Source organism: Panthera onca, chromosome D2 (genome assembly GCF_046562875.1).
Source record: "Panthera onca isolate mPanOnc1 chromosome D2, mPanOnc1 haplotype 2, whole genome shotgun sequence".
Taxonomy (NCBI): Eukaryota; Metazoa; Chordata; class Mammalia; order Carnivora; family Felidae; genus Panthera; species Panthera onca.
In genome coordinates, this window is record NC_138349.1 from 57517192 (window position 1) to 57542123 (window position 24932).

At 42.1% G+C, this 24932-nt stretch overlaps 1 protein-coding gene across 1 annotated transcript; it reads right to left on the bottom strand.

Moving 5' to 3' along the window:
* Window positions 1-455: 455 nt before the first annotated feature.
* On the bottom strand, window positions 456-15716 carry SRGN (serglycin). Its single transcript, XM_060642563.3, has 3 exons — window positions 15575-15716; window positions 5346-5493; window positions 456-1411 (listed from the first exon to the last, which is right to left on the bottom strand). Exons 1-3 carry the CDS (start codon window positions 15648-15650, stop codon window positions 1138-1140), a joined length of 498 nt encoding a protein of 165 aa, XP_060498546.2. The 5' UTR covers window positions 15651-15716; the 3' UTR covers window positions 456-1137.
* Window positions 15717-24932: the final 9216 nt, after the last annotated feature.

Consider the following 24932-nt stretch of genomic DNA (forward strand, 5'->3'; position numbering starts at 1 on the left):
CAGTCAGGCAGCAGGTGATCTAGCTCCCAGATCCCATTTTAGCGTCTGCTTTCTACGTTCCTGTCGCCAACTGTCACCAGTTGGACTCTCCATGTAGCAATGCAGTAAGTTTCTAAGGGAGCATTCTCAGGAATGCTCCCCTGGAAGGGGAATGGAAGGAAGCAAGACTAAATAAAGGAAGAACAGGATTCATGACAACGATGCTGACAAGCTTTTCAGAACTCAGGGGAACAGAGATGGGAACAGCCTTCAGGAAGAAGAGGCGCCTGGACAAGAATAACCTCGCTCTACCACAATTGTTTTCTTCATCTGCTGGTTAATAGGATTTGATTGCAAAATTTGTTCTGTAAAATAATCTTGCTGATATCTTGTCGATAAGACTTCTAGAAACATCTGAGCAAAAATGATTATTTCTTAATTTATCTATTATAACAAGAGATCCCAGACAGCTTAACTCATTGATTATAGTTCTGCTTTAATAGAGGAACATTTGAAAATACACAGATATCCAGGAAAAAAAAAAAAGGAAAGCAGTATGAAGTATTCCGAGCACAGTCGTGCTTTAGTTTGGGTCCTAAGTTTCTCATTGTAACACCAATCGTAGTTCTCAGCAAACATGGCCCACCAGCTCTCCCAGCACATCCAGTGGTAACAACAGAGTGGTACACTTTACAGGGGACTTGTCAATTACCCACCCACTCTATAAATTTACCCAGTGTTTCATCTGGATTTTTCATAAGAAAAGGGGCATATCAATATAATTCACAATCAGTGTCAGGTTTCTGAAGACTGGGGTGTGAAATATCACTTGTCAATTTGCTTCTCAGGCTGAATTTTTTTTAAACAGGTTAAGTTATTCTTTAAAGCCATTTTCTAGACGTGGGCAGTCTAGGTAATTTCATAGTGATGTTGGTTGAATACAATACAAAGGGAATGCAGGTATTTTCCAGGACAACAGGATAGGTGAAGGAAGCTTGAAGAATTCATGAAGAAAAAAAGGTGATGAAACCTAAACTTTTCTTTCAGATGTTTTTGAAATCCTATAAACCTTTTTTTATTCCAGAATTGATCATTTCACTCCGGTACATAAAACGTATAGAATGCATTGCCTGGCATCAAAATGGGAAACCCTCTCTTTCACAGAATGAAATTCTCTTCTGGTCCATCTTGGCCCAAGTCCTGGTTGTCTGAGGGCAGATTTCTCTTGAGAGGCCTAAAGTTGTAATAAAAAGCATCGTTTTCATCTACTGGTTGGTATTCCTGGTCAATTTCAGTGAGGAGGCCACTTCCAGAGCCGCTTCCAGATCCTGAGCCAGAGCCAGAGCCAGAGCTGGATCCGGATCCGGATCCAGATCCAAAATAGTCCTCAGAGAGAGGGAAGACATCATTCAAGTTCTGGGATCCTGTCATTCTGAAGTAAGACCAAAAAAATGGAAAAGAAAAAACAGTGAAGTTTGAGACATAAGAAAGATAACCATAAAAAATTTTTTAAGGTAGAAAATTAATGCAGCCACCCAGTTGCTCAAACTAAAAGTTACACATTTCCCAGTTAGTCAATGCTTTAAAACAAAAAACAAATCAATCAGGCCTTTCTACATGTTTGCCTAGACTTAACTCACTGCATTTATCTATCAACATCTACACATTGCAGACTCATATAAGCAATGCTAATTTTCTTATCAGTAGCATAGCAATCCTGTATTTGGTAAATTAAGAGGACATTTATTAAAAAAAAAAGATATATTTTCCCATTTTCTTCCATTAAAGAAAGCACAAACAAGTAAGTCAGCCTAGATAGATGACATTTTTCCCAAATTTAAAATTTCTACAAAACTTCTAATATTCACAGTGCTTCAACACAACTGAATCTAAAGAAATTCTTTGTGACAAGTTAAGCGTTATGTTTGCCACCATATTAACATTCAATTTCCTCTCAAACAGTAAATGTATTGGGGCACCTGAGTGGCTCGGAAGGTTAAGCGTCCGACTCTTGATGTTGGCTCAGGTCATGATCTCATGGTTCGTGAGATCGAGCCCTGCATTGGGCTCAGCGCTGACGGTGCAGAGCCTGCTTGGGATTCTCTCTCTCCCCCACTGTCTCTGCTGCTTCCCCACTTGTGCTCCCTGTCTGTCTCAAAATAAATAAATAAACTTAAAAAAAAAAAGTAAATATATTCATTCAGTTGGGTTCAGTTTGGTGGTTTAGAAGTCCACTCAGCACCAAAAGACCAGAGCCATGTCGCTACCCCTCAGTGGTACAACAACACAACGAAATATCAGAGACAAAAACTGTGTTTCATAGTCTATGGGTCATTTTTTCCGTGAAGATAGTGAACCACAGGCCATACAACAGATCAGAGCATCATGCATGCATGCCTTCAGTAAATATTGAACATCGGATCCCTATTCTAAGTGCCTAGGATAGAATGGGGGCGAACAGATGAGGTCCCTCCTCGAGAAATTTAGAACTTATTGGGGAAGACAGACCATAAAAAGTGAATAAATCAGGAAACTATGAGATGGTGCTAAATGCTATGCAGAGAAGTGAAATAGACTAATGTATGAAAGGGTGACCAGGTGGCTAGTTTAGACTGTGGGGTCAGGGAAAAGGGATCAGCACCGGAAAAGTGGAAACGCATGCGCACACACGCACACACACGCGCACACACACACACACACACACACACACAGAGTATCAAAAACATGGAACAATGAGGTCACCTAAAGAAAGCATGCAGATAGAAAAGAGGCCCAGCACAGAGCCAGGGCCATACCAATATATTAAATATTGAACAGAGAAGAACGAATAGTCAGGGAAGTAGAAGAAAACTCAAGATAAGGTGGGGCCATGGAAGCTAGAGAAGAAAGCATTTCCTGGGTGGGGGCATCAACTGTTTTGAAGGCAATTAAGAAGTTGAGAAAGCCAAACACAGAGAAGTAAAGAGTGGATGTGTTAACCAGGAGTAATTGTGACCTTACCAAACATTCTGAGGGGAAGGTAGAAATGAACGAAGTCCAAACAGAAGGGGTAGAGGGATGGGGAGACAGAAAGCATCCTTTTCAGTAAGTGTTACCGTGAAGAGGAGCAGAGAACAGGCAATAGCTGGACAGGATGCAGAGTCAAAGAAGGGATTCTAGCTAACTGCCTGAGATGCTAGAGAATTCTGCACCCCGGTGGAAACAAGATGCTGGTCTCACAGGAGGCACTGCAGAACTGAAGTCCTAGAAAAGGCGTGTAGAGGTGGGATCCCCAGAACAAGGAGGAGTGGCCCTAGAAGCTGCCACAGAGTCCAATCAGGAAGCTCATCTCAATATTTAACACAGGAAACTACTTAATGTGTGATGGAAAAGCAGTGAAGCCAGATAGGGGAGAGCGAGGAAACCCAGAGATGAGAGGAGATACTTCTCTCCGTGGGCTAAAGGGACAATGGAAGGAGGTGGATTTCCCTGAGCCCAGCTACTAGGGGCATCTGGTGGGAGCCGAAGTCATGGAGGAGACACAGTCCTGCCAGAGGTGCCACTCAAGGCAGGGACCGAGGAGAAGAAACATCCTGATCTCTCCCTGCCTCTCATGCTCTCTTGTCTCCCTTCTGTGCCTTCCATTGTCCAAACTCAGCCACAGATCAGGGAGCCTGAGAGATGCAGACCAAGGGATGAGCCCTCACCCCTTACCCAATACAGAGAAGGAAGAGGAAAGGAAAAAGAATGGATAGGAGGGCAAATGGGCCTGGGACTAACACAGAAGCAAGAACTGTTCACTCCTAAGTGTCTGGGGTGTCAGAGTGAGATGGAAAATTTCCCGGCTGAGGAAAAAGAAGATTGTAGAGACTTAAGGAGAGACGAAATGGTGTAAAAATAGTTGTTTGGGAGAACTTGGGTTACTCCTCCAACATTTTAGCTTTAAATGAATTACTGTGGAAACTCAGAAGTTAAAATAATGGAGGATGCTACAAAATCAATTTCAAGCTTAATGCTGTGGACTAAAAGTAGAGGCACAGGAGGGGTGCCCGGGGGTGGGGCTCAGTCGGTTAAGTGGCCACCTTCAGCTCAGGTCATGATCTCACGGTTCGTGAGTTGGAGCCCCACATCGGGCTCTGTGCTGACAGCTCAGAGCCTGGAGCCTGCTTTGGATTCTGTGTTTCCCATGCTCTCTGCCCCTCCCCCCCCCCCTCACGCTCTGTCTCTCTGACTCTCAATACTGAATAAAGGTTATAAAAAAAAAAAAGAAAAAAAAGGAAGTAGAGGCATAGGAGCAGGATTGCAGAGCGACATTTTGAGGATGGTGACGATGTAATCTCTTATGCAGTGAGTGCCAGCAACAAAGAGGGTCGCCAGGACCACCCCCCCTCCCCCGCCAGGAACCCCCCTCCCCCGCCAGGACCTCCCCCCTCCCCCACTGAGTGATGATGGCCTCACCTGGTTTGGGAACGATGACTTCCCTGGCTTTGCGGAGAGTAATTTTCTAGGGTTAATCTTCAAAGTCTGAAGATTAAACCTTTATGATAATCCTTTTCATAACGCATTTTTGCTACCTGTTATACGACTTTGCTGCTTACTAAAACAAGTGATTCTAAGACAATTCCATTTTTGTTACTTATGAATTCCTATTGGATCTTTTTTTGCAAGTTTAAATCAGGTTTTATTTCATCAAGAAGAGGTTTGGCTTTGTCTCTGATAAGCCATGGCCATTTATTCTTCTCTTCCCTAATTTCTTTTTTCATCACTACTATCTAATCTCAGGATATTTTAATAACCCCTATTAGCAATCATTCTGTATTCCTCCCTCTCCTCCAGCCCCTGGTGACCACTCATCTATTTTCCACCTCCATAGAATTGACTATTCTGGGCATTTCATATGGAAAGAATCATGCAAGGTGTGGCTTTTTGTGTCTGGTTTTTTTTCACTTTGCATAATGTTTTCAGGATAGGATCCATGTGATCGCATACTTCGTTCCTTATTTAGCCAAATAACAGTCCACTCTAACGAAATACTGCATTTTATTTATGCATGCAGTTGCCAGACTCCTATTGGATTTTAATATATAACGTGCTCTATTTATATAAACAGAATAATGCTCAATCATTTCCAATACTTGTTGGTGAAAAGTAGTTGGTTTTTGTCTCTGCCACCACAAAATGACCTTGCAAACGTATGGATGAATCGTGCATTCTTGCGCATCTCACACACCAGTAAATACAGTATACAGCTTTACCATGTACTGTGTGGTGAAAACCAAGCCACCAAGGCAAGAGCCTGAAGAAAAACACATTGGACAACCCTCCCATCTCCAAGCCAAGGTCTCAACAGGGGTCAGTGAAAGTAAGATCAGAGAAAGTTCACTTACAAAAAAGGGTCAGTCCTTGGAGGGAGGATTCTGTTGGTTTCATCTGGAAGCAGGTTGAACATTGGTCCCTTTTCATCAATGCAGTTTGCAGAATTACTCTCAGGATTACAGCGTACCCACTGGTACCTGGCCCTCCGCACAGGAGAACCTACCCCAAAAAAGGAACCCATGTGGTTACTAAGTACCTCTCACACAGCTTCTCATCACTCTGTCCAGAAGAAATTGTTGATTAAATGAATTCCAAATTTGGTAGAAGGTAAGGTGTGGGCATGAGCATAAATAGACCATAAATAGAATGACCATAAATAGAATAGCAACATCCACCCTGTGCCAGCGTTTTAGATACATTGTCCTCCCAACAACCCCATAAAGTAGCCCAGGGTTTAAGGTTAGAATAGGCTTGGGCAATCAGCCACCTGGAGTAAAGTCCCAGCTATGCTACTGGTGACCTGGGAAACCTTCACCTCCCTGAGCCCCCTCTGTGAAATGAAGGTCTAACAGTGTCGTTTTTTCTCATAAGCTGGTCCTCAAAATTAAATGAGAAATGCACGTAAAGACGTTAACATAGTGCCAGGAACACAATAAACACTTGGTGGTGTTAACTATTATTATTTTTGTACTATTCTCTCCACTTTATGCAAAGGAAAACTGAGGCCACACGGGTATTGAAGGGCCCAGTATTCAAACCCATATCTGACCCCCAAAGCCTGCCCCTTCTTACAGAGATGAGTCAAATCACATTCAGAAAGATTAAGGAATACACCAAGTAGTACCTAAGACATTACGGGGCCCTAGTCCTTTAGGGCCATATGATGTTCTTAGGAATGAAAAGTAAATAAAAACTTGCCCTCTTTCTTTGCCCTCAGATCCAGTCAGAGATTTCAGAAGAACCAGGCTGTTCTATTCACAGAGGGACAGACTGGTTGGAATACCCTAGTTTGTCACAGCTTCTTTTGAGTTTAGTTTCTACACAGAAGTCTCCAAATCTGGTGTTAGAAGGTCATACAGGAGACGCCTTATTAATTCATGAAATAAACTGTCTATTCTTCACTTTAGCAAGAATGGAAGCCCGATGGTGAGAAATACTTCCCCATACTTCAAAAGGTTCATCTCCTCCCCACCCGAAGCCCATGTTTTATTCACACAAGGGCAACTAATAATCACCTAGCAAGAAAGGGCATGTCTAGAATCCTTGAAAAGCAGGAAAAGTGGTTTTAAAACCCAGTACATTGTTGTCTGTACAGATCAAAGTGGAAATGGCAACAACTATTTCAGAAAACAAACAAAAAACCCAGTGGTATGGACAATCACGGCAACTTTTTTTTTTTTTTTTTTTTTGCGATAGCAAAAGATTGGAAAATTACATGTTAAGGTTCAGCGATTAAAAGAATGAGGCAGGGGTGCCTGGGTGGCTCAGTTGGTTAAGCGTCCGACTCTTGATTTCAGGCCACGTCTTGTGGTTTGTGGGTTTGAGCCCCACGTTGAGCTCTGCACTGACAGTGCAGAGCCTGCTTGGGATTCTCTCTCTCTCTGCCTCTATCCCAGTTGCTCTCTCTCTCAAAACAAATAAATAAACTTAAAAAAAAAAAAAAAAGAATGAGGCAGCTCTCTGGACACTGATATAGATTCTCCAAGGTAGATTATTCAATTTAAAACAAAGTAAGGAACACTGTGCATTGTGTTAATATTTGTGTGTGTTTGTGTTTTTAAGAATATATTTACATATATGCTTGCATATATGTATCTTGAACCTCTGAAAAGTTACACAACATACTGATTGCCTTTGTGGAGGGGATTGGTAGGCAGAAGACAGAGGAAGGAAGGACCCTGACTGCCCTCCCTCCTCTTGACACACTTCTGCAAGCCCCCTACAACAATTCATCTGCTTCCTGTCATCATAAATTAGTTTAGGGACGACTGGGTGGCTCAGTCAGTTAAGCCTCCAAATTTTGATTTTGGCTCAGGTCATGATCTCACAGTTCATGAGTTTGAGCCCTGCATCAGGCTCTGTGCTGACAGCACGAAGCCTGCTTGGGATCCTCTCTCTCCCTCTCTCTCTTCCCTTCCTCTGCTCGCCCTCTCTCTCTCAAAAGTAAATAAATAAATAGACTTAAAAAATTAGTTTATATCTTCTAGAATTTTACATAAATGGACTCCTATAGCAATCTGACAGGGTTTCCTGACATTGTTTTAATTCAGGGACTAATGGAAAGGTGTCTTTACCTTTTACAGCACTCTCTTCTAGAAATGGGCAGTCTGTTTAGATATTCCTTACATCTAGGCTGCTTTTGTTGCAATTTTTAAAAGTAACATTTATGTTACAGGGCGCCTGGGTGGCTCTGTTGGTTAAGCTTCTGACTCTTGGTTTTGCCTCAGGTCATGATCTCATGGTTCGTGTGTTCGAGCCCCACATAGGGTTCCACGCTGACAGCATGGAGCCTGCCTGGGATTCTCTCTCTCCCTCTCTCTCTCTCTCTCTGCCCTTCCTCTACACTCTCTTTCTCTTAAAATAAATAAACTTAAATAACTTTATTTTTATTTATTTATTTATTTATTTTAATGTTTATTTATTTTTGAGACAGAGAGACGGAGCATGAACAGGGGAGGGGCAGAGAGAGAGGGAGACACAGAATCTGAAACAGGCTGCAGGCTCTGAGCGGTCAGCACAGAGCCCGACGCGGGGCTCGAACTCACGGAGGGTGAGATCATGACCTGAGCCGAAGTCGGTCGCTCAACCGACCGAGCCACCCAGGCGCCCCTTAAATAACTTTATTTTTAAAAAGGAGAAAAGAAATATGAGCTTATTATAGGAAATTTTGAAAAATGTATTAAACAAAAAAAAAAGAAAAATGACCCTTAATCTCATTACCCAACATCCCCAGAGACCATGAACTTTGGAGTTTTGGGGTCACCCCCAGTATCTGTTTCTAGGAGAGTATGCACAAACTATGTCCTGTTCTCTTCTGACAGCAACTATCAGAGGTTGATACCAAAGTCAAGTTTACTTTACCTCTCAATAGGATGGCCAAGGACTTTGTTCTTAAAAGACTGCAGAACCACAGAACTTTTTCAAAATGTCCTCTTTCTTTAGGATTCTCTATTACGTCTATTTGTACTCAACTTTGTCCTAATAGCTCTGATTAACCAAGTTATTACATCATTAAGATATATGATAAACATTTTATATCTATAAAGAGATATATAGATATAGGTAAAATACAGTGTATAAAAGATACATGAAACTATTCACCTCAGTACTATTTAAACTAGGGAAACAGGAAATAACTTGATCAAAACAGTTAAAAATCTCATTATTAGTCATTCATATGAGGGAATATTGACAAAAAAGTTAAAAAGTAGTGGCTATAGAAAAGACTATGTAACATCATGGGAAACTCTATATTTAAAAATGAGGGAAAAAGGCAGAATACCATGCTGCATGGTAGTTGTTAATGCAACCACATAAACAGATATTGGGGAGAAATTTGAGGAAATCCACAAAAATATAGTGATAGACGCTTTGGTGATTTTTTTCTCATTTTGTTTTATAAATTTCTATAAATAACAATATTCCTTGAAAAAATAAAGACACTAATGTAAGAAAGTAAATATTCTCCCGCTGGTTTCTTTCTTTCTTTCTTTCTTTCTTCCTTTCTTTCTTTCTTACCTTTGGAACTACTATCACAATTTTCCCCATGGTTCCTGAATATCGCTAACTGTATCTGGCCTGGGACAGCTAGTCATCCAAAATAGGTTAGTTCTGTCACTGTCTGGAGACTGGAGGTAAGGTAGCAAGATGACATCCAATGCCCCTTACTAGCTGTGTGACCTTGACCAACTTATTTAACGTCTGTGTAGCTCAATTTCTTCATCCAGGAAATGGGAACAGTAATAGATCTGATAATGAGATATAAATGTTAGGTTCTTAGAATAATAACTAGCACCATGGTCAGAGCTCCTTAAACACTAGTTTCTCCGATGAGGAGGAGACCACAATGACCAATCTCTGCTAGTAGACAACTTATAAAGACATCAGAATTTAAACACTCGTTCTACCATTTAGCATCTGTCTGATTCTCAATTTCTCATCTTTCAAAGATGAATAATAGTATCCCAAACAGTTCCTTTACAGTGAGATGAAAGTATGTAAAACATCTAGCACAAATCTTTGCACATGGTATTGGTATGGTTTACCTTTCTCCTCTGATTCTTTCCTCAAGCAGCGTAAGTTTGGCTTTGAGTGCTTGCTACTTAAAAACCCTGCATTGTAGGTGGGACTTAAAAAAAAAAAAAAAAAAAAAAACATGTCCAGCAGAGGGCGATGTCTTCACACTCTGTGCTGTCTAGAACAGCGCTGTCCAATAGAAGTGTTCAGACAACCATGTATGAAATATTCTTTTTTCTTTTAATGTTTATTTATATTTGAGAGAGACAGAGACAGAGCGGGGGAGGGGCAGACAAAGACAGAGACAGAATCTGAGGCAGGCTTCAGGTTCTGAACTGTCAGCACAGAGCCTGAACGGGGGCTGGAACTCACAGGATCATGACCTGAGCCTAAGTCCCACGCTTAACCCACTGGGCCACCCAGGCGCCCACATATGGAATTTTCAATGTCATAGCAGCTCTATTTTTTATTTTTTTTTTTAAATTTTTTTTTTTTCAACGTTTTTTTTTTTTTTTTTTTTATTTGTGGGACAGAGAGAGACAGAGCATGAACGGGGGAGGGACAGAGAGAGAGGGAGACACAGAATCGGAAACAGGCTCCAGGCTCTGAGCCATCAGCCCAGAGCCTGACGCGGGGCTCGAACTCACGGACCGTGAGATCGTGACCTGGCTGAAGTCGGACGTTTAACCGACTGCGCCACCCAGGCGCCCCGCAGCTCTATTTTTTAAAGTAGAAAGAGACAAGTGAAATTAATTTCAAGACATTTCATTTAACCAATGTATTCAGATATTGCCATTTAACATATAAGCAATATAAGTTATTAATGAATATTTTACGTTTTTCTTTTCATGTAAGTCTGGGTGCATATTTTGCACTAACAGCACATTTCAGTTTGGATTCACCCCATTTCAAGCGCTCAGGGGCTATCATTTTGGGCACTGTAGATGTTTGCCTTCTCCTTTACATGCAGCCGATGTGCTATCAAGCTGAGAGAATGTTTGCATAGATAGGAAGTTAAACAGAAAAGTAAAACTAAAACTTTACGGGGAAGCGTCCAGGTGAAAGACCCTATCATTTTGCTGGCATAATACAGCTTTCGTAAACTCATGAAAACAAATTCTAAAATACAAAATTCCCCCCAGAATTCAGAGTCTCAGCTTTTAAAATTTATAAAGAGGGGCTTTTTGGGATGCCTGACTGACTCGGCAAAATACATGACTCCTGATCTCAGGGTTGTAAGTTCAGGCCTCACACTGGGTGTAGGGATTACTTTAAAATAAAATATTTTTAAAAAGAGGGGCTTCTTCTGGGGGTTAATGAAAATGTTCTAAAATTGACTATAGTGATAGTTGCATATATCTGTGAATATAATTTAAAAACTTTGAACTGTATGCTTTGAATGGATGAACTCTATGGTATGTGAATGCTATTTCAATAAAGCTGTTTAAAAACTCATAAAGAAATCAAAGGTAGAAGTCACACCCCCCCCCCAGAAATTTTATCTAATTTGGGATTGATAATTTTCAGTTGGATTAAAATAAAGAACATGGTTACAGACACAATGTTCCTGACATATCTATTGAAGGGTGTTGGCAGGATGTAAATTCAACAGTTCCAGCCCCCGATGTTGTGGGAATATCTTGACTCCTATCTTGCTTGAGAGAAATGCCTCATGATTACTGATTACCATAATTGGAAAAAATAAAAGAGAGAATGCTAGTGGACACAAGGGTTATCTTCTCCAAAGGCCCCACCTACTGGATCTGCCGGTGAACTTTGTGGTAGATTCCAGGGAAAAGAATGGTAAATTATTTAGAATCCTTTCCTCATTGCTCGCCACCCCCACATACATGCAAAGTCACTAGTCCCACTTTACACAAAATGCTTTCTGTGAATGAACATTACCCCACTAATCTCTCTGCATCTTTTTATATCGTAGTACCAATTTTTCCCCAACATCATCACAATTTGCCAATTTCCTATTCTTAATGGAGATCTGCTGCAGGTATGTTAGAGAAACTTAAGCAGAAACTGCCATGCGGAGGGTTAAAAAAAAAAAAAAAGACCGTTTTGTTGTTTGGGTAGCATGGAAACAGACATCACTAAGTTGGAGTTGCTTCCTACTAGACAATCAATTCCACAAGATAGATAAGGTTCCCCCACCCTTGCATGGCTTGCCAAGCTGTAAATGTTCTCAGTTTACTTTCAATTTCTCCCTCTCTATACCTCAATTCGCTGGTAAACTTTATAGCAAGTTTACTACAGTCAAAACAAGGTTTTTTTGTTTTAAAGAAAGAAAAACTCGAGGCACCTGGCTGACTCAGTCAGTAGAACACGTTACTCTTGATCTCAGGGTTGTAAGTAAGTTCAAGTCCCACACTGGATATAGTGATTACTTAAAAATAAAAACTTCAAAAAGAAAAAAAAAGATAAGAAAAGAAGAGAAAAGAAAAGAAAAGATCAGTAAAGAAAAAAGAAAATCTCTACCTAGAAGACAGTCAAGTTGCAGTAGAAAGTTAACTCTGTCCTTGAAATCAGATGGCCACTTCTGGTCTAAAGTCTCAAAATATTTTGCAAGCGGTTGGTCTAAAAAGCAAATGAATTTTCTCTTCTATAAAGTGGTGTTAATTCCTCTTCACAGGAAATGTGATGATCATTTACGAGAGAATGTACATGAAATCACTTTACAATCAAACAGCAGCACACAGGGGTGGAATCAATATCTACTAGAACCCAATAGTGTGGAGTGAACACATGATCTGGCCACAACTGCTCGTGGATTTTCCATTTTCTCTCTTTATGGGCATCTTTTAAAAAGAGGGGCAGGGCGCCTGTGTGGCTCAGTCAGTTAAGCGTCCAGTTCTTGATTTTGGCTCACGTCATGATGTCATGGTTTGTCAGATGACACCCCACAGAATGCGGAGTCTGCTTGGGACACTCTCTCTCTCCCTCTCTCCCTCTGCCCCTCTCCACCCCACTCTCCTCTCAAAATAAATAAATAAACATGAAAAAAATTAAAAGGGGGGCAATAAAAGACTTTAGGATTCACAGACCTTATCAATAATCAATAATCCCCTGGAGCTCTACATTAAATCGATGGCCACCTGTGCTCTCCAGGGTCTCCCATGCATTGCCAAATTTCCATTTCTTTGCCCCTAATAGACATGATTTTACATCATGTGTTTACTTGGGTTTGACTTACAGTAACTGATAGGGGCTGAGTTGTGTCCCCTCAATTTGTATGTTGAAGCCCTAACTCTCAATACCTCAGAATGGGATTGGATCTGGAGATAGGGACTAAAAAGAGGTAATTAAGGTCAAATGAGGTCATATGGATATACCCTAATCCAATATGGCTGGGTCCTTATAATCCAATATGGCTGGTGTCTCTTATGAAGAAGAGATCAGGACACAGACACACACAGAGGAAGGACCATGTGAAGACACAGAGAGATGGGCATCTTCAAGGCAAGGAGAGAGGCTTCAGAATGAAACCAACCCCACCGACATCTTGATCTTGGACTTCTAGCCTCCAGAACTGTGAGGAAATAAACTTCTGTTATTTAAGCCACACCAATCTGGGATACTGGGCAGTCTTAGCAAACAAATACAGTAATCTAAGATGTTTTGAATATGTGCAGTAAAAGCAAGCCAAAAGCCTAATTTGATCAGTTCAGTCAAACCAGTGGTTTGAGTAAATATTTTTTAAAAGATGGAGGAAAAACACTGTCAGATCACACCTGGCATCACGTGGATGTGTGGTGAAATAGTGGCGTGGCCCTTTCCACTGCAGCCTTGAGCTTGCCGTCACTCGCACGCACAGCCCGGTTGGGCATCTATTTCCCTTCCTATTGAATTTTTTTTTTTAACGTTTATTTATTTTTTAGACAGAGAGAGACAGAGCATGAACAGGGGAGGGGAAGAGAGAGAGGGAGACACAGAACCCGAAACAGGCTCCAGGCTCTGAGCGGTCAGTACAGAGCCGGACGTGGGGCTCGAACTCACGAACTGTGAGATCATGACCTGAGCCGAAGTCGGACGCTTAACTGACCGAGCCACCCAGGCGCCCCTCCCTTCCTATTGAGACGTGGGCACAAACCCTTCATTCCAACACCAAGTGCACTTCTCCTTTGGAAATACCCTAGTTTTTCAGTTCATTCATTCTCTCTTTCTTGGTTCCTTTTCCAACAAAGAGCTAAACCTACCAGGTGATGATATAAATGCTAGTACTTTGTACAGTTTCATCATGGTTTCTTCACTTCTTTCTGATGAATACCTACTACATAAGGAACGTTTTTGCTTTAATTCCAGTTTTACCTACTGAATCTTTGTGGGGAACGTGATATTTGGGGGAAATTCTGAATACGTAAAGACTAACTTAGCTCTTGCCAGGGTGGACTCCCCCCGCAACCCCACCCCCTCTCCCCACCAACTCACATCTTTGCTACAAACATAGACCTCATTACTCTGGATCTTGTCACAACACATTAGGGAATTACCTCATCAAGCTGAAGATTTTCCCTAAAAGACCCAAGCCTGTTCCCTACAATCAATAATGTTTTATACTGTAAAAAATAAATAGATTCGGGGCTCCTGGGTGGCTCAGTTGGTTAAGCATCCGACTTCGGTTCAGGTCACGATCTCATGGTTTGTGAGTTCGAGCCCCGCCTCGGGCTCTGTGCTGACAGCTCAGAGCCTGGAGCCTGGTTCGGATTCTGGGTCTCCCTCTCCCTCAGCCCCTCCCCCACTTGTGCTCTGTCTCTCTCCGTCTCTCAAAAATAAATAAATGTAAAAAAAAAATTTTTTAAATAAATAGATTCATAAAAAAGTTTCAGCAACACTACTTGCTGTTATTTTCTTCAATAAATAAGAAGAAAATAATTTTATAAATTTCCAGTACATGATGAACATATCTGAGATTCCCTATATGATTTCATTTCCACCAAAAGTAAAAACAAGACCATTAGAGTCACTTTGAAGGAACAAATCCAGGACATGTATGTCACTAGGAGTCAGTATTTCCTGTACAATTTGGGGAACCTTAAATGTGTTTCTACCATAAATTCTCCCATCTATTTATCAGGTCATGACCTTCTGCCTTGTTTAGACATAATCCCTTATTTACCAGAGGAGAAGAAATTGTATCTTTCTTACAAACTGTTAATTTTCGTTGTCTTAGTCATTAAGACTTTAAGTTGTTTCAGTCTGACTAAACAACCCTGGATCATAGAGAAATCTAACAAGAAATTTCCAGATGTAATGTCTCTCTGAGCAACAGCACAGACACTAAAATTCTTTGGCCTCTTTATAAACTCTGAGAGGGTTTGTACTATGTCTAGCCATAACTGAATTTTCACTAAGAACCAAGTTTTTTTTTTAAAAGGGGAAAAAAAAAAACCAAATTTACTCTGATTTCTATAAATATATCATTTCCCACTGTTAGAGTAATTATGACACCACCATAATATATGAACACTTGGGACTGATAGAAACCCTAAGGGATAGGCACTCAACAGTGCCACTTTCTCCATAGACACATAGGTATTTTTCTATATTACTTTCTTGAATTTCTGAAAGTTTATAAACTAGGGGTGCCTGTGTGCCTCCGTCAGTTAAGTGTGGGACTCTTGATCTCGACTCAGGTCATGATCTCAGGGTTCGTGGGATAGAGCCCTGCGTGGGACTCTGTGCTGACAGCGCTGAGCCTGCTTGGGATTCTCTCTCCCTCTGTCTCTCTCTCTCTCTCTCTCTCTCTCAATAAAAGAAAATATACATTAAAAAAAAAGTTTATAAACTATACCTTTTCATCCCAAAATAAAAGAGCACGTTTCAACCATTGTGAGAGCTTACAAGGCCACACCTGCCTCCAGAGCCTCATCCTTCTTGGTACCAAACTTAACCAAACTCACATTAAGGAGTTTAGCCACCCCAAGTACTTTTTCCTTGCATACTTTCTCCCACAATACATTCTGTATCTTAAAGTGAATATTATCATTTGTGGGAAACATGGGGCTTACAAAGATTACAGCGGGGGGGCGGGGGGTGCAAGTTTCCCGGGTCTTACCTTGAACCGAAGAATCAAAAACCAGGAGGAGGGCAAGAGCCAGGACAAACTTAGTGTCCTGGAGGAGACGTTGCATCGTGACCAGCTCACTTCGGTCCTGCTGCCTGGACACCAACTTCACGATTAGGAAATGTAGCAGGGTGCACTCTGTCCCTTTTAGAAAAAGTTCCAAAACCTCAAACCCTGCCCAGAACACACGTCACAATTTCCTGAACAAATAGAAAGAGATCCACATCAAAACCCAGAAAGATAAAAAAAAAAAAAAAAAAGACAGCAAAATAACTATTCATACCCATTATGAAACTGCACTGAACTCTCCCCAGGTCTGCTTTTTCAAAAGTTTTGTTGTTTCACACTTGCCTGTTAGAAATTGTTTTCCCACTAAAACAGTAGAATCAGCATTCAGTAGCGTCGGTTTTTCCTCTCCTCAATTAGCAATCTGAACACAAGATTTTTAACATAAAGAGTCCACTGCCCTGTGGATGAGGGGGAGCTGGGCACTGCCTTTTCATACTGAGGACCTTCAACATAAAATGTTAATTTTCCTTTCTGTCAGGAGTAGCACAAGTCACTGAGTCGAGCCCGAGAGGTAAAAGTTCAAAGCTGAGTTCTCATCTACAAAAAAAGTGTTCTCCGGTTTCAGAGAACAGGTTTCTTATTGGACTCTGTTGCTTCCATTGGATCGATCCCTGGCTCTCCCTCTTCCTCAAGAATGGAGCGAGGATTTCTGGTTACCAAGCACTTGGGCACAACAGAAAAACGACTTTGCATTTCTCTGCCCCTTCACACCAAGTATTTCTTACGATGCGATTCCATTTATGCTTTCACCTTTTCTCCTGGTAAAAGTTTCCACCTTGAATTTGGGGTTCTCTGGCCTTGAATGAGCTGGGCATCAGAAACAAGGTGTGTTGTGTCCGCCCAGTGGGCTGCTGGAGCTCATGCTGCGCTGCCCCCTGTAACTAAAGGAGTGGCTGTTTCTCAGGTCCTGGGAATCGTGCATAGACTTCTGGGGGACTGAGGAACACCGGGTAGAGGCTCCACATTAAAGTTGCAGGATAGACATAACAGTTGAACACGTGATCTCGCCTGGGGGCACACACTGTTGCCTTCTATTCAAGGTTCAACCACTCTCCATTTCCACATGCCTGTCCCTACAGCCCCCACTTTCCATTTTCACCCCCACTGTTGTCTGTCCTTTGACAGGAGGGAGGGGTTTCCCTTCTCTTGTTTTCAGCTTCCTGCTGATTCCTTTACCATTTCCTGCTAAGGACAGGCCTCAGAATCTAATCGCTGAGTAGCTGTGGTCCAAGTCCACAAGGGCTATGAAGAATGCACATCTTGACGGTCCTCAGAACCATCTGGAAGTGAGGCCAGGGACCCCTCTTTAGCTGTACCCAACCCCAAAACTCACAAACCTAGTGAGTTCCCCAGTATGGAATATTGGTTTCAGCTTGAGATAACAGCCCTCATCTCTGGTCTTTTTTAACCCTATCCCCCAATTTAAAGCCCTGGCACAAAAACAATAGCTCCCGTAAGCCCTGCAAAACCACAGAACTGCTTAGAGCTCCTGATTGAAAATGATCATTTTGGAGGCCTTTTTCCTTTGGGTACTTCATTTTTTCCTTCTCTGGGTCATGGTTAATTTTTTTTTTTTTTAATGGTGCCACATTCTCAACCATTTGCTCTTCTCCCGCTACGCTGACAACCAACAGTTTCTTTTCCCAAATAGCCTTCCTCCAGTTTCATGTCCCTAGTCTTCTTTAAGCTGCAGAGGAGCAGGACAAATGCATGTGGCATCCAGAAGTCCTGGGTCCTAACTTGACTCCCTCACTTAGCAGCTGAGGGATGTTGGGCCTCCTGCTCTGGTTCTGACAATGATGAGGGGAACCAATGAGAGGGTGCCCGAGGAAGCGCACGGCGTACCCTATGAGGGGTGCGTTAGCGGTGCCCCTCTGGGCTGGGGACCTACCATTCTTCTTGCCCCAAATTTCCTCCATTAACCAAAGAGGATCTTTATCTGTCCCTAAACCTTACCCTCTACAATAAGCCTGTTCTCCATAATTTTAAAAGGCAAATTCTGTTCTGGACTTCATTCTTCAGTTACCAGGCAACCTTAAATGCATCTGTTTTATTTCACACGCAATTGATTTGCCCGTAACATGGGCATCCTCATTCCTTAACAATCACCTGGAACAGGACACACACCAGTTCCACATCTAAAAAGTAATGTACCCCGCCTCCTCCCCTCTTCACATAAACATGACTTTTCACCAGCGTGCCTGGGTGGCTCAGTTGGTTAAGCATCTGACTTTGGCTCAGGTCATAATCTTGAGGCTCAGGGGTTCGAGCCCCATGTTGAGCTCTGTGCTGACAGCTCAGAGCCTGGAGCCTGCTTCCGATTCTGTGTCTCCCTCTCTCTCTGCCCCTGCCCATACTCTGTCTCTCTTTCTCAAAAATAAACAAAATATTAAAAACAACAACGTGGCTTCCCACTAGCTGTTGGTTTCAGGGTGGTCTTTTTAAAAGCAGATCTGTTTTGGGGCACCTGAGTGGCTTAGTCAGTTAAGCAACTGCTTTTTTCTTTTTTTAAATTAATTAATTAATTAATTTCTAAATTTACATCCAAGTTAGTATACAGTGCAATAATGATTTCAGGAGTAGATTCCAGTGATTCATCTGCTATGTGTAACACCCCATGCTCATCCCAACAAGTGTTTTCCTTAATACCCTTTAATATCCCACCCACAACCCCTCCAGCGACCCTCAGTTCTCTATATTTAAGAGTCTCTTGGGGCGCCTGGGTGGCGCAGTCGGTTAAGCGTCCGACTTCAGCCAGGTCACGATCTCACGGTCCGTGAGTTCGAGCCCCGCGTCGGGCTCTGGGCTGACAGCTCGGAGCCTGGAGCCTCTTTCCGATTCTGTGTCTCCCTCTCTCTCTGCCCCTCCCCCGTTCATGCTCTGTCTCTCTCTGTCCCAAAAATAAAAAAAAAAAAAAAAAAAAGAGTCTCTTATGTTTTGCCCCCCTCCCAGTTTTTATATTATTTTTGCCTCCCTTCCCTTATGTTCAACTGTTTTGTATCTTAAATTCCACATATAAGTGAAGCCATATGATATTTGTCTTTCTCTGATTAATTTCGCTTAGCATAATACCCTCTAATTCCATCCACATTGTTGCAAATGGCAAGATTTCATTCTTTCTGATTGCTGAGTAATACCCCATTGTGTGTGTGTGTGTGTGTGTGTGTGTGTGTGTGTGTGTGTATATATATATAGATATATATATATATACAACATCTTCTTTATCCATTCGTCCATCGATAGACATTTGGGCTCTTTCCATACTTTGGCTATTGTCAATAGCACTGCTATAAACATTGGGGTGCATGTGCCCCTTGAAACAGCACACCTGTATCCCTTGGATAAATACCTAGTAGTGCAATTGCTGGCTCATAGCGTAGTTCTATTTTTAACTTTTTTTTTAACGTTTATTTATTTTTGAGACAGGGAGAGACAGAGCATGAACGGGGGAGGGTCAGAGAGAGGGAGACACAGAATCTGAAACAGGACCCAGGCTCTGAGCTGTCAGCACAGAGCCCGACGCGGGGCTCAAACTCATGGACCGCGAGATCATGACCTGAGCCAAAGTCAGCCGCTTAACCGACTGAGCCACCCAGGCGCCCCTATTTTTAACTTTTTGAGGAACCTCCATATTGTTTTCCAGAGTGGCGGCACCAGCTTGCATTCCCACCAGCGGTGCAAAAGAGACCCTCTTTCTCCACATCCTCCCCAACATCTGTTGTTGCCTGAGTTGTTCATATTGGTCATTCTGACTAGTGTGAGGTGGTATCTCATTGTGGTTTTAATTTGTATTTCCCTCTTTGGGGCACAATGATACCAAAGAAGTTGAATCAGAGGCAACTGGGTGGCTCAGTCGGTTAAGCGTCCTGATTTTTTATTTTGGCTCAGATCGTGACCTCACAGGTGGTGGGTTGGAGGCACAGGTGTCAAGCTCTTTGCTGACAGCATGGAGCCTGCTTGGGATTCTCTCTCTCCCTCTTTCTCTCTCTGCCCCTTCCCAGGTTGTGTGCTCTCTCTTGCTCTCTAAATAAATAAATAAATAAATAAACTAACTAACTAACAAACAAACAAACTTAAAAAAAAAAGAGAAAGTTGAATCAGAGATCAGCACTTAAGAACTGCCTGATAAAAGTAATTCACCTCAAGGCAATGTGGCTGGAAATACCAAAGACTGGTGCAAACAGTAGTTAGGAAGGCTGAAAGAAAAGAACATCTGTGGGTTACGTAGATAGTGCAACCTCATCACAAATGTAATAAGCATGAGTTTCTTTTCAGATTTTAGAGTATCCATGGAGGTATTGATACTTCTAGCTCATGGGGGTAAGAATGAGTTCCCTTCCACTCTTTTCAAAAACTTGAAAATAAGAAAATGAGGCTCCCTTCAAACAAACTTATAATAATGAACTGGAGGAAAGACATGCAAATTCATGTCTCAAGAGGTGAAGAGAAGAGGTCTTGTCCTCAAAATCAAGTCAGTCTTCCCCAAGGCCCATCCTACTTTAAAGACCAAAGTGAAATCTCCTTGAATTGGACCAAAGGGCATTTCCCCAAGGGGGGGATGGGATGGTCTCTCCTTCCTGGCTGGTGGGAATATAGGCAGAACAATTCAGCAAAATTCCTATTTCAAGGGACTCCCAATGTAGTTTTCAGATAGGATGGGGCTAGTGAGGAGAAAAGAAAAGACCGTTAGGGGCAAGCAAGAGCTTGCTCAATAGATCACTATTCAAAACCACACTCTTGAACTTGTAGGGCTTGCAATCAAGATCTTCCTCGTTCTATATGACCAGAAGATCCTCATCCCAGAGGCCTTTCTGGAAATCATCGTGGTGATTGGGAGGGAATCAGGGCCCCGCCTAACTAGCCCACCCCAGCTCATTGCCAAGAACCATCCTCCCATCACTCAGAACTGCACTGTCCAACATGGTAGCCCTACGTGGTTAGTAAGCACCTGACATGTACTAATCTGAATTGAGATATGCTCTATTTGTAAACTATACATTGGATTTAAAAGATATATTAAGGAAAAAATGTAAAATCTTATTAATAATTTTTATATTGATTATGTTGAGGTATTTTGAATAAATTGGGTCAAAATATATTATTAAAATTAATGTTGCCTGGTTTGTTTTACTTTTTTAAAATGTGGCTACCAGAAGATATAAAATCACACATAGTGACATACATTTGTGGCTATGGAGGGGAGGAAAAATGTCCTACTAACCTTCAAGATTCTTCCAGCTGGTCTAAAAGTTACACTGACATGAGACAAATTAATAGGGAGGAAAAAAACCCCAAAGTTTAATTATATGCACATGGGGTCCAATAATGAACTGAGACCCAAGGCAGGCAGTTTTCATACTTTTTAGACAAAGAGACAATAAATCTGTGAGGAAGTGACAATACAAAGAAAATTTAACTTTGGGAGCTTCAATTAGTAAGGAATACCAAACAGAATTTTAGTTTGGGCTGTGGTAGGAAATTAGTAAAAAGTAATAAGGAAAGTTTATACAGCCTTCTTGGATCTAAATTTCCCATATCAGAATGCAAACTGGTGCAGCCATTCTGGAAAACAGTATGGAGTTTCCTCAAAAAATTAAAAGTAGAACTACCCTATGACCCACCAACTGTACTACTAGGTATTTATCCAAGGGATGCAGGTATGCTGTTTCAAAGGGGCACATGCACCCCAATGTTTATAGCAGTGCTATTGACAATAGCCAAGTACAGAAAGAACCCAAATGTCCATCGACAGATGAATGGATAAAGAAGATGTGGTGTGTGTGTGTGTGTGTGTGTGTGTGTACACACACACACACACACACACACACACACACACTGGAATATTACTCAGCAATCAAAAAGAGTGAAATCTTGCCATTTGCAACAACGTGGATGGAACTGGAAGGTGTTATACTAAGCAAAATTAGTCAGAGAAAGACAAATATCATACGATTTCACTCATATGTGGAATTTTTTTTTTAAAGTTGAGCACTTCTTTTTTTTTTAATTTTTTTTTTTAACATTTATTTATTTTTGAGACAGAGAGAGAGCATGAAGAGGGGAGGGTCAGAGAAAGAGGGAAACACAGAATCTGAAACAGGCTCCAGGCTCTGAGCTGTCAGCACAGAGCCCGACACAGGGCTTGAACCCACGGACTGTGAGATCATGACCTGAGCCGAAGTCGGATGCTTAACCGACTGAGCCACCCAGGCGCCCCTCATATGTGGAATTTAAGATGCAAAACAGATGAACATAAGAGAAGGGAAGCAAAAATAATATAAAAACAGGGAGGAGGACAAAACATAAGAGACTCTTAAATATAGAGAACAAATAGAGGGTTTCCAGAGGGGCTGTGGGTGGGGGGATGGACTAAATGGCTAAGGGGCATTAAGGAAGACACTTGTTGGGATGAGCACTGGGTGTTATACATAGGGGATGAATCACCGGATTCTACTCCTGAAATCATTATTGCACTATATGCTAACTAACTTGGATGTATTTTAAAAAATAATTAATTAATTAATTAATTAAAAAATAAATTTCCCATATCTCATGATAAGGATGTCTACCTCTTGGCACAGGGAGGGTACATTTCACATGGGAGATTTCTTTCTTTCTGCTGGGGGTGGGCAGAGTGGTTTTTTTTTTTTTTTTTTTTTTTTTTTTTAGTGTTTATTTATATCGAGAGAGAGAGACTGTGCACGCAAGCCTGTGTGCTAGTGGGGGAGGGGCAGAGAGAGAGGAGAGAGAGAATCCCAAGCAGGTTCTGAGCCATCAGTGCAGAGCCCAATGCGGCGTGTGATCTCGTGAACAATGAGATTATAACCTGAGCCAAAATCAAGAGTCAGGACGCTTAACCAACTGAGTTACCCAGGTGCCCCTGGCAGAATGTTTTTTTTACATTGACTCTCTTAAATAACTTTTATTTAAAACAATCAATATGTCAAAGTGGCACATTTGGGGGTGGCCTGCCCTTGGCCCCTACACTTGCATTGTATTTCTATTATTGGACAGTGTTGGCATAAAAAAAATGATGGCTCTTTTAAGATCAAGGAAAATTTGCGTTAGAAAGGAGATACATAACCTGAAAGTGTGCTTGCATGGAAAATGTTCCCTAACATGGCAGCTCTCAATGAAAAACACTCAAACATTACTTAGAAAGAACTCATACAACCCAAAGTATCCACTGTTGGCTGTTTCATTAGGACATGGGTTCCATGGGTAAGGACCTCATGTGCATTAATTCACTTGCTTATTACAACTACCCTGTGAAGTAGGCATCATTTGTATACTTATTATACAGATGAGGAAACTGAGGCACAAGGAGTTTTAATTGCAGGTGGGATTTGACTTTTGGCAATCTGACTTCAGACCTCTTACTTGTTCTGTGACCCCTCACATGAGCTCTCCTTTCCGGATGTACTTTCTGCAGGGGATCTTTTCTTTGTCAGTGTTATTTCCCCAGCAAGCCCACCCCACCTCTGCCCTGGTATTAAAAAAACCCAAAACACTCCTGTCTGTCATGAGTAGGGAAAGCCCTTCCCTAGAATCACAGAGCCTAGAATCTTGCCATTTGGGCAAAATCAAGTGTCTGACTCAAATCCCTCCTTTTTAGCAACTCAGTGGATTGTGAGAACAGTTTTACATTTCTGGCCCCTACAGCCTAAAGGCTTGGAAACTTTGCTAAGTTGTAACTTTTAAATGTTTGTCAAAGACCGTTTCGGGGTTGTGTCTTTTTTTTTTTTTTTTTTTCACCTTTTGCATAATATTTCCCAAACCTTCCCAAAGTGACAGTTGGCTGCTCACGGATGTTCTGAACCTCAGCTAAGGAAATACTCTCAGGAGCGGCCAAGAGGGCCCTCGGAGCACACTTCCCACAGAGGGGAGACGGTTAAACGCCGGTCAGAGGAAGCTTTTTGCCTCTTTCACCTCATTTTTTTCCCCCTGACTGAAGGCCATGCTCTTGCCTTCTTTTCCTCAGAAACCACAGCAGTGGTTTTGCCTTTGGTTTTTAAAAGTCCCAATAATAAGAATAATTAACTTGTTCACCCCAGAAAAATGCTGTAACTGCCATCTTATTTTTTTGTGAGGTTATTATTATTATTACTATTATTGTTATTACTATCATGACTACAAAGGGCACTCACGGAGCGAGGGGCCGGGACACCAGAGAGCAGTCAGAGGTTGGCTGTCTTTTTTTACAGAGGAGGCCGCTGAGGCCCTGGGAGTACGCGCTCCCTCAAGGCCGTGTCCCAGTTATGAGAGAGCCTGGTTCACAGCAGATTTCTGCTGGCCCAGAGGTTTGGGCAGAGCCGGTCCCCAGGGGCGGATAAGTCACCCCACCCAACAGAGCCACCAGCATGTGATTAGCATAAGAAGACCTCCTTCCTCCCTTTGGCCCTTTCTCAGACTTCTTATCTTTCGGGTGGCCCCTTCCTGATGTTTGTGTTGGATTTTGTTTCTTTGAGAAGTTAGCTATTCCTGCTGCCTAAAACACTCTATTCTCCTGGCCAAATCCCTCACCTTTTTCAAGTCTTGACTCAAATCTGACCTTTTTTTTTTTCCTTAAGTAAACCCTATGCCCAACGCCCACCATGGGGTTTGAACTCACGATCCCAAGATCAAGAGTCACATGCCCTGCCGACTGAGTTAGCCAGGTGCCCCAAATCTGACCTTAAGAAGGCCACCCCTGTCCCCCGTTTAATACTGCAGGCTCCCCGGGGCGTCTGGGTGGCTCAGTTGGTTGAGTGTCTGACTTCTGCTCAGGTCATGATCTCATGGTCCGTGAGTTTGAGCCCCACATGGGGCTCTGTGCTGACAGCTCAGAGCCTGGATCCTGCTTTGGATTCTGTGTCTCCCTCTCTCTCTGCCCCGCACCCCCCACCCCATTCATGCTCTGTCTCTGTCTCAAAAATAAATAAATGTTAAAAAAAAAGTTAAAAAAAAAATACTGCAGGCTCCCCCCACACACCCTGCAACCCGACCCTCTTCCTTTTCTTTTTTCTATAACATTTATCAACTCATCATCTACCTTCCCCACTAGAATGTAAGCTCTGTGAGGATAGGGATCTTGTTTGCAGATGGACCCCAAACACGAGAAAGAACCCGTGGTCACAGTAGATGCTCTATAAATACTGTTTGCAATGGGAAATGTTCAGCCTGGGTGGCTCAGTCGGTTAAATGCAATGGGAAATGTTCAAACCTGTTCTCCACGTTCATCAGCTCAGACTGGAAGAATTTAGGGCAAGGCCCTTGCAGTGCTGAGCATATAGGCAGGCCT

What these genes read in the sequence shown, in the direction of transcription:
- SRGN (XM_060642563.3), bottom strand. Translation starts at nt 15,650, where the DNA reads ATGCAACGTCTCCTCCAGGACACTAAGTTTGTCCTGGCTCTTGCCCTC. An exon ending in TTTTGATTCTTCGGTTCAAG is followed by an intron (nt 5,494 to 15,574) that starts GTAAGACCCGGG and finishes TTTTTGGGGTAG; the next exon opens with GTTCTCCTGTGCGGAGGGCC. An exon ending in CCAAGGACTGACCCTTTTTT is followed by an intron (nt 1,412 to 5,345) that starts GTAAGTGAACTT and finishes GTCTTACTTCAG; the next exon opens with AATGACAGGATCCCAGAACT.